At 30.3% G+C, this 10,303-nt stretch overlaps 1 protein-coding gene across 1 annotated transcript in view; it reads right to left on the bottom strand.

Moving 5' to 3' along the window:
* Positions 1-10,303, bottom strand: part of LOC110029957 (NADH dehydrogenase [ubiquinone] iron-sulfur protein 1, mitochondrial) — a 50,304-nt gene that overhangs the window by 16,655 nt on the left and 23,346 nt on the right. The window contains exon 4 of the mRNA XM_020732464.1: positions 8,352-8,726. Coding sequence (XP_020588123.1) covers positions 8,352-8,726 — 375 coding nt within the window. The remainder of the gene's footprint in view (positions 1-8,351; positions 8,727-10,303) is intronic.

The raw sequence follows: 10,303 nt of genomic DNA, 5'->3' as shown, positions 1-10,303 counted from the left end.
GACCAGACCTCACTAAAAATGAGGTCAACACTTATCTTAACATTTTTATAAAAAATGAAAATTTGATCTTAACTTATTAGAAATAAATGAAAATATGACACTAAATAGGACGCAATGAAGAAGAAGGATTCATACAGCCGACCCCACGTAGTAGGATTTAGGCTTTGTTTTTGTTGTTGTTGTTGTTGTTGTTGCTGTTGCTGTTGTATCTTAACATTTTTAAAGAATGTCATTTGAAAACTTAAAAACGACAGAGAACTTTGTCAAAATTTTGGTTAAACTTTTATTCAAGTTTTTGTCACTTAAGTAGCCCGAAATAGTCTGCAACATTTCAATGAACAAAAGAATGAAATTTCAGTACTAAGAGTCCTACAAGTACAAGGAGAAAAAATTCAGCATTTCTTTTACAAGCGACAAATCATTTTGAGCCATCTTAAATTTCTTATTAAACCCAAATGGTAAAAACTTATATCACTGCTCTAAGAGAGTATTATATTCTAAGAAAGATTGAGTAGGTGATATCCTAGGTTCTCACTCCTGTAGTTATCCCACCACCATGATAGAACATTCAAGTCCCCTCCGAAAAAATCATAAAAACTCGTCCACATCTATTTTCCTTAATTGGAATTCATGGACATAATTAATCAATTAAATTTAAAGGCTTACACACATATCAGATAATATTTCATATGAAAAATTATCACCAGTACTTCGTAACTCTGTTCATGCACCTACAAAGAAAGCATCACAATGATCTTTTAATAATGGTTGTTTGGCACACTTATAAGCACTTATTGCAAACTAAGGAATTCCAAAAAAATCATCAGTGGCATTAATCTTATCCTAACTAATTGGGATTGGCTTCATGAATCCACATTCTGCACTACTATGAGAATTTAACACTATTTTGCACAAATCCTTTTAATGCTAAATGATCATAGTGCCTTTAGCCTGCCCTTCTACAATTTTAATCCTACCATATTAATTTTATCTACCCTTATATCGATGCAGTATTCCATTATATGTACCTAAGACTCTTAAGCCTATTTGTCACCTTTTACTTCAATAGGAGTTACCATCAACAACTCTATAATACCTTATACCATATATTCATCTTAATGTTCTCATTTACCATAATCAACTTAGTTTCCATTAACTTTTTTATCACCCAACACTAAGATACATAAACTATGGTCAATTAGAATGTAGCTATACAAATTACCTTGAAGTCCCAATGATCTTCTCTTATAACATAGTAAACTCATAAAGAACTCCATTGAAACCTCCCAAAGCTAACCCAAGAAGCATTATCTATTCATATTCTTTCTCTATAGTTGATATAAAATATATAAACCGATAATATATATATGCCACTTGATATTCTGATATTTTTTATTAAATGTATCATATGCTCAAATATTAATTTTTAATCCATAGCTTCCAAATTTCTCCATTCCCTTCACCTTCTATTAATATTTAAGCCTTTCAACTAAAATTCCTATTATAATTATGTCATTTACAAATAATATACACCAAGTACCTTATTTTGAGTATTGCTTTTACAAGCATTCCCATAATAAAAAAGAACTTAATGTTGCTATTTCAAATAAATATTACTATGATTGGATATTTTTTAGTAGTTATTAATCACTTCGAACAAAAGTCAATGCTTCATCAAGCATATCTTTAATCACTTTAACCTAGCCTAAGCGCACCTTTTCCTTTTAATATGTAGCAAATAAATTATTAAGGGAATTTGATCACAAGCCTTTTATCAAGGTTAGTAAAATTAATATGAAATTAATTTCTTTGTTTTATAATTTTTTCAATTAGTATCATAGCACCATAAAAAGCTCCACAGTAAATATATCCAACATAATATCAAATAGATTATTAAATACCAATATAATTTTTCTAAGTCTATACTCCATTACCAAATGGTCTCTGCATAACTCTATTGTACGACTCATAAATTTAGCTATCGCATAATTACTACAATTATGAACATCTTACTTGTTCTTAAATGTCCTTCTCAAATGCTATTTCTTCAATCAATGAGCATAGTCCTAAACTTTAGCATTATAATAAAATCTCCCGCATAATCCCAAAAGGGATCTCAACTAGAAAAAACTTCTATTTTAAACATTATGATTCTATTCATATTAATCTTCTAACAAGGCATTTGATATCTTATATATATAATCATATTTCATTGAATCTTCAACATTAACTAAAATTTATGATATACAATCGCATGTGTCAAAAAATGAGCTGAGATTACAATCCAACTTGAAATAAACTCAAAGAAATGGAGTATGAATTAACCCAATTACTATTTAAGCCAAAATTATAAATCCAATTATTATTTGTGTTCACAAGTTCAGCCTTGGTTAAGTAGATTTAATGGGTCATATTTAGGTTACTTGTGTTAAGTTGATATAAAAAATGTATGATTCATGTAACAATTGGGATAAATGGACCGAGTTTGGGATAGACGTGCTCGAATAGAGGCAGCTATGGCAAATATTTTAACCCGTATAATAGATAATATTAAATTCAATTCATGCATTTTTAGGTCAGATCAAACTCAACCTGTTAATCAAAATTGGCACCCAACTTGTAATGCATCTAGCTTGAAAAAACTATCTAAATCTCATATCTCGTGCCATAGGTATTTATTACAACTATTTATTCTTCATTAGTTCGAGCCTATTAGATAAACTGTCAGGAATTATAAATTTTACTTTGCTCACTACCCTCTAACTTTAGGCCATACTTGGACATTTTTTATAGTGATGTTTTCATTTGATTTGTAATTGTTTTTTGCTTTCAACTGCAATAAAATATATTAAATAATTAATTATGCACATAAGAAAAAATAGAAAACACATTTGACAGATAAAAAAAGAACTAAGTCAAGTCTAGATAATTCATAGATAAATCAAGTGCTAATAAGCACAAATCTTGATTAATCCTGAAAAGATTGTCAAATTTACTAATTAATTAGTAACTAGCTTATTTAATTAATATGTTCATAAATTCAATGTTAAGTATTACATCTACATTTTAATTAACATTATAGTTACACTTATAGTTACACTGGCCTTGAGTAATAATAAATAATAAAACCTAACTTAAACCTTCATAACTTTAAGTTGTCATCATAATCCCTAACTAATTTGAAACTTTTAGGTTCATTAAAATTTTAATTAATTATAAATATATATTCAAACTAATTTTTTATTATAATTAAATTACACCAAACTTAAATAAGAAATACTAATATTTTAATGATCTTGATTAACATGTCAATTAATTCCTAACCAAACATAATAATTATTAAACTGCAAATTACTATTAGTAATGAATGGATTAATTATCCTAGGACTGATTAACATAATTAATACTAATAAATACCCACAAACTTCACAAATGCTTTTATTAATTTTTATTTATCCTAAAAGACTTATTAATTATCAATACTAATTACTAGTGTTTAATTATCAATATTTGATACAAAACTTCACAAGTCTTAATTGAATCCTAATTCATCCTCAATCAATTTAGATAATTAACTATCATATAGCTAACAAATCCATTAATATATTATCATAAGCTAATTTATTATACTTACAAAGATAATCTAAACTTAGTGAGCGCAATTAAAACCCTAATTCTCAAGGAAAAATTAAAATCATAACTAATAAAAGTTAGTCTAATTAAACAATTAGTTAATTAATTAATTAACTAGTATACCTAATCAATATACTTTGATGCCATTCAACCATAATGATCATAACTGTGACACTAGTTAATCCCTAATTTTCCCGATTAATATCTAAAAAATCAAACAAAACAACCATTTTTGCATGTTTTTAAAACATAATTATCCACTTACACGTCTTAAAATTTCAATAAACAACTTATTTCGTTTTCAAAATTAAGAAAAAAAAAGAAAAGGGGCTTCTAAATACATGCCATGGAAATCATATCCATTCACATAATTAACATCTTATTCATATTATTAATTAATAAACCAATGAATTCCTTTAAAAACATCACAATGATTTTTCTTCTTTCACCCCATTAAAATGAGAACAGGGAGAATTTCCACCAATTTCTATTCTTCTAAACTAATTAAATCATTTCTTTTTAGATTCTCAAACTACTCCACCATTCTTTCTCCCCTTGCATCTACACGCCTTGGCTCATTAATTCAAGTAATCTTAGATTCTAGAGCAGCTTCTCTATCATACCTCCTCCTTCCATCACCCAAAATTCTCCGCCCCCGAATTGATTACCATCACTAACATACCATCCTTAACAAACGCTTGAACATATCCCTTTGCCACCCTCTGCACGTCAAATATCATCTTCACCTTGTCCTCATACTCCTTAATATCATATGGTCGGTAAAACACAAACATATATCATATGCCTCATTCAAAGTTCTTACGAGGAGACATTTTGAGAACAGCTAACAGCACCAAAGCAAACGAGCGATGTCGCTTCTCAAAATTTAAACATTGACATATTGGCACATCACCCATTGATTACGCATGTCACTAAGCAACAGAGAATCAAAGGCCTCTAGTTATCCTCTGCTTTGCCATATAAATATTCACATCAACTAATGCAAGATTCCAGTCTATCTTCTCCTAATTGGTTGTTAGTCTCCCAAGTAGAGGTCACTTCACCTTGAGACTGAAGTTGGGGATTGGTTCTGGCTTAGCCTTACCAGAGAAATATGATTTTAATGGAGCAAGAGAAACAAAAACAAAATTGATGATATTCATGGCACATTTTAAAAAATCAGCATTGTAGCAGTAAAAACAGAGTTAGATGTACAATAAATAAAAAAATATGATTTTAGTGGTGCATGCAAATGTTCCAAAATGAACGCAAAGTGGTCAAAATAGTTGTCGTCACTAAGGAGCTTTATGGGAATGTTTTTTTCATTTTATTATTTAAGTTTTTCTTTCCTTCATTTTTTATGTTCTGGCATGAAAAAAATATAGATTTTGGTTTAATTATAAATTTATTATTTTCAAACTAAAAAAAATATTATTATTTACATTGAAAGAAATAAAATTCTAAAATCTGAGCACTCTCACAATTTTTTTTTTTTGTTCTTTTGAGTACACTATTACAACACCGACAGGGTCCCCTCCTTTCAACACAAGCCACATTGATTTTTTTTTATTTACAGAATCCTTTACTTCTTCAAATCGATTCTCTCTCTATAATTTCTACCTCACTCGCAATAGATCCCAATCATAATTCCAATCCTCTTGTTGTGATAGATCCACATCTCAATCATGATTGATCCATGCCACCGATGATAGATCCATATTATCATTGTCAATCTACGTGGTTATCGGCAATATATTTCAATCTCTCACAAAAATTCTCTTTTCTACGTGCCTCCTCAAATTGTAGAAGTATTCTGTAATATTTACACGCAAGTTCATTTAGAAATGAAAACTCCTATGAATGCTTAAGTATCCATCCCACTCACAAAGAAGTTTATTCAGAAATGAGAACTCCTATGGATGCTCAAGTATCCATCCCGCTCACAAAAAAGTATTCATTATTACGAAAATTGCTTAGGCTTCATTTGAGGCTTAGATTTAATGCTTAGGTTTCATGAGTTAATAAAGAATAGTTGGGGCAATGGAGAAGATCTCATGATTCAATAATCCCAAGTAGTTCAAAAAATCTAATTTTTAACGTCAAAGGGTTATCTCATAAAATTGATCGTCTGCATTTCAAATTCAATATTATGATAATGTTAATTACTGTTTTAAAAGTTTTATTTTTTATTTTAATTGTTGTGTTACTCACTGTTAAGTGAGATGTCAGTTCTAGGTGAAATATTTGAACTTATGAGCTTTTAGGATTCTAAATAGAATTTTTATTTTCATATATGAGTTATTCAACCTGAACTAATTCTCATATAAACAACACAACAATATAAAATTAAAAAAAAATTATCATAAATAGCTGCTGCACAACTATATAAAAAAAAAAACACAGCTTCCCCACAATAATTTCTGGGCAAAGCTGCTATGTACTCTTAGTCAAGCAGTAAATTAGTTTGGGATGCAGAAAAATAAAAAAGATCACATTGTATTCTACAAGCAATCTGTTTCTGGGATCATTCTATTGATGGTGTATGTTTAATGAAATTATTATTACTAGAAGCAATGTGCACGGAATCTTATTATTGAAATCATTTCTTCAAAATAAATTCAATACTAAAGATCTGGGTTCCTTGAAGTACTTCTTGGGGATTGAGATATCAAGGAGCAAAAAAGGTATCTTCTTTGGCATAAACGAAAGAATATGAGTCAAACCATGTATGATACTTCATAGTGAGCAACTTAACAAGGATGGAAAGCATTTTAATGATCTTGAACAATATAGAAAGTAGAAAAATTAAACTACCTTTCAGTAACTAGCTCTGACATTGCGTATTCAATTAGCACTATAAGTTTATTTCTTCTGCAACAACCTATCATTTGTCAGCTCTAGAACAGATATTATGTTACCTCAAAGGATTTTCTGGAAAAAGAATTCTATATTGGAATCATGAGCATAGAAATATTGAATGTTTCTCTTATGCAGATTGGGCAAATTCCAAGATTGATTAAAGATCTATTACTAGATATTGTGTTTTTGTTGGTGATAATTTGGTCTAATGGAAGAATAAGAAACAAAATGTAACAATCAAGTAGAATCTGAGTATCGAGCAATGGCACAAGTTTCGAGGAAATTGTTCTCTCAATTCCTAACCGAAATGGGTTTTAAGATGACAATTCCAGTAAAGTTGTGGTGTGATAATAAAGTTGGAATTCATATTGATTCAAACGCTATTTTTCATGAACGAACTGAGCACACTGAGATAGATTGTTATTTATTCGTGAAAATATTCAATAAAATTTGATTTCTACAACTCATGTAAGAACTAGGAAACAACTTTACAAAGACCCTTAATAGAGCTAGAGTCACTTATATTTGTAATAAGTTGGGCATGAAAAATATCTATGCTTCAGCCTGAGGGGGAAGTATTAAATATAATGGTTGTTTTTAAGAAGTGTGTACATTAAGTAACCTAATTAAGAGAGATCTAATTATAGGACTTTTCTATATTAGAAATATTCCCAATCTATAAAGATTGGAGTGTATATAAATAGGTAGCACATTCTTTCAACTGAGGAATAAAAAGAAGGGAAGTTTTCCAATCATGATAACCATCTAGTTATAATCTGTCAATCTACCAAGAAAATCCTTCCCATTTTAATCCATAACATGAGATTGAGATAACTCAATACAGTAAGGTTAACTCAAGGACAAATTATAAATCAAGAAAATTGTCAAAAACAACTTAACTGAACCAGCCTCACTCCTTACAAATTCACATCCAACATGGTCAAAGTAAAGGTTGATTGAAATAAAATTTCCAAGCAAGCCTTACTGTACCATATTCCAAGAATCAACATACATATCATAGATCAAAAACATATGCAAAGTTGTTACACTTCATGTTTAAACATAAATTTCAAGATGCTAAACCTTCCAGGTTTCTACCCTCAGTCTATTGACAGAGAAAACACTCAAAATCCTTCAAATATTGTAAGAGACTAACAGGCATAAGGGGAAGCAAATAGAACAAAAAGACTTACCAATTTATCATTTAATCGTCTGTATATATGGGTAACTAATAAGTAACTAGAGGAGATCCACCTATATATTGTAGTGCATCAAAATAAATTATACCATCTCATCAGTAGTGTCTGGAGGAATTTGAAAATCAAGCAGTCAACTTTTTTAAAAAATGTATAGAAAAACAACGTACAACTAAATGAATTTAGATAGGTCTTCAAAAGGTTTGCACTAACTATTAGCATTAATGAGAGGAAACAAAGTCTTCCCAATTTTTTCTATGGAACAAAAATTACAGGAAAAATAATTGAAAAAAAAGATTTACATACATACCACTCAATTCCTTACATATCTAACACTTAAAGTTCATTTTCTACATATACCACCTTACTTATGCATGAAAATATGTATTCGCTTTTCTTAAGTTAAAATGTTGCCATCTTTATGTGATATGAAAGATTTGGGTGGTATAGATATAAGAAAGCAAGGTCCAGGTGTTAGATATGTAAATACATAGGAATTTGGTGGTGTGTATGTAAATGCCCCTTTAAAAAACAGGAGATATCTACAGAATAGATTCACATAAAGAAATAAATGGAAAAACTGAAAAATATCAGCATGAAGTGGCGAGGCAACAGAAGAAACAAAAAAACGCATCCAACAAAGGCAATGATAAAGAATGATACCTGGCTTCCAACTATGAGAAAAAGGTCTGCCTTTTCAAGGCCAGCAATGTTTGAATTCAAAAGGAAACTAGGCCGTATATCAGCCTGAGGACTCGAGCCATTCCCTTCACACAGCACATTGTTTGATCCCATTCTGTTCAAGAAGTCCTTCAGAGCAATCATGGATTCCGCATCAGATAGCTGACCAGCAATTCCGACAATTTCTTCAGGCTTAACCTGATGTATAACTTCAGCAACAATAGAAAGGGCATCACGCCACGTCACTGACTTAAATCTACCATTATTATCACGAATCATAGGGTCATTCAGTCTCTGTCTCTTTAACCCATCATAGCAGAAACGAGTTTTATCAGATATCCACTCCTCGTTAATATCCTGCAAAAAGGCAAATTAAAATTGTGCATAAAAACAACCAAGAAGCTTAAAAAAATTTTATGCAAATAATTGCTAAAATCTGTAAACACAATTTATCAGAATTTTGACAGATGACGTCAATATCATTTTTTCCACGGTGGGTAAATCCAATAGAGCATATGACTACAAAATTGCCTTCAAAGGAACTGCAATCTAAAATAGAATAAAAAAAAATTCAAAACAGCATGATAAATTTTGATGAAGAACATGCTAAACATGAAGTAGTCACCAGATGCAACATCACTAAACCACATCAACACAACTTTTTAACTTATATAAACTAGATTATATATTGAAAAACCCCCACAAAGAAGACCTTAATCAAAGAGGCCGTTAAAGGTCAAACAAAGGCCAAAATTCAGAAAAAATCATCAAGGATCTATTGTCCATTGAAACCAAGCACAAGCATAAAGGTTTGTTTCTAAATATACTATTTGTTGAAAATTTTATAGAATCACTAAATAAGTTTGACAGCACATTTTCATTCTTTATAATCAAGTATTGATTTATCATGCTTTCGAAGTAATTGAAACATAAACTTCAAGGGTACCATATCTTAATATACCTGGCAGACTGTACTAGATTTTAAGTTTATCATATGATGGGGCTAGAGAAATCTCAAACAGAAATAAAAAAATTAAGCAAAAAAATAATACGGGGCATGGTGACCGCTGTAGCCGCTGTGAAACATCTTAAACATGTGTATTGGGTTTAGACCCACATCAGATATCTGAAAAATATAACGGTGTGGGATATCAAGTAGTGGATCCTCTCTCATAGGTTTACCACTTAAAACTCTTTGGGTTGAAACAAATTTGATCAAATGTGTATCTAACCCAACTTTGTTTCACATTGATTCCATACTCTCTAACAAGTGATATGATTAAAATAGAGTTTTTTTAAGTGGTTAGTGGCTCCCAAATGTCATGGCAACTTGCACCATGATTAATATTCAACGTGAGAAACCAGGAACTCCCACACAATGCCAAATGTGTTTGAGTTATATCTTGGTTCATGGACCTTGTGGAAAAGCACGTGAAAGTACTGGGTTTAATCCTACATTGGATAATTGAAAAATATATTGATGTAGAAAGACAAAATGGTTGTCCCTAGTAGAACCAACAACAGACTACTTGCTTTCCAATAAAAGACGCCTTCTTCTATGGCTAATGGCAAACTAGCCTCTAAAAAATTCAACCAACTTAAGCTAAAATGTTTCTTCTATCAATGATTAATTTTCCTTGCAATGCATTGTGATAACAAGAAATAAACCAATATGCAATAGTAATATTTTTCATTAACTATGATAATCATATCCAATATTATGTATCTATAATAGGAATCACTAGATCAAACTCCCTAATATCTACTTTCTTCTATCCTCAATGTGTGTACGGTTTATTCAGGAACCAATTGCTAACTAGTAACTAGCAAGGTTACATTTTTTTTTTCCATTTTTGTAAAAGATAGAAGCCTATCCCAATTAATTTATTAATTGAAAGTATGGCAAGGCCATAAAAATAAGTCGGGCATGAGGC

Source organism: Phalaenopsis equestris, unplaced genomic scaffold (genome assembly GCF_001263595.1).
Source record: "Phalaenopsis equestris unplaced genomic scaffold, ASM126359v1 Scaffold000617, whole genome shotgun sequence".
Taxonomy (NCBI): domain Eukaryota; kingdom Viridiplantae; phylum Streptophyta; class Magnoliopsida; order Asparagales; family Orchidaceae; genus Phalaenopsis; species Phalaenopsis equestris.
The sequence above is the reverse complement of the archived record's forward strand: the minus strand, read 5'-3'. Positions and strand labels throughout refer to the sequence as shown.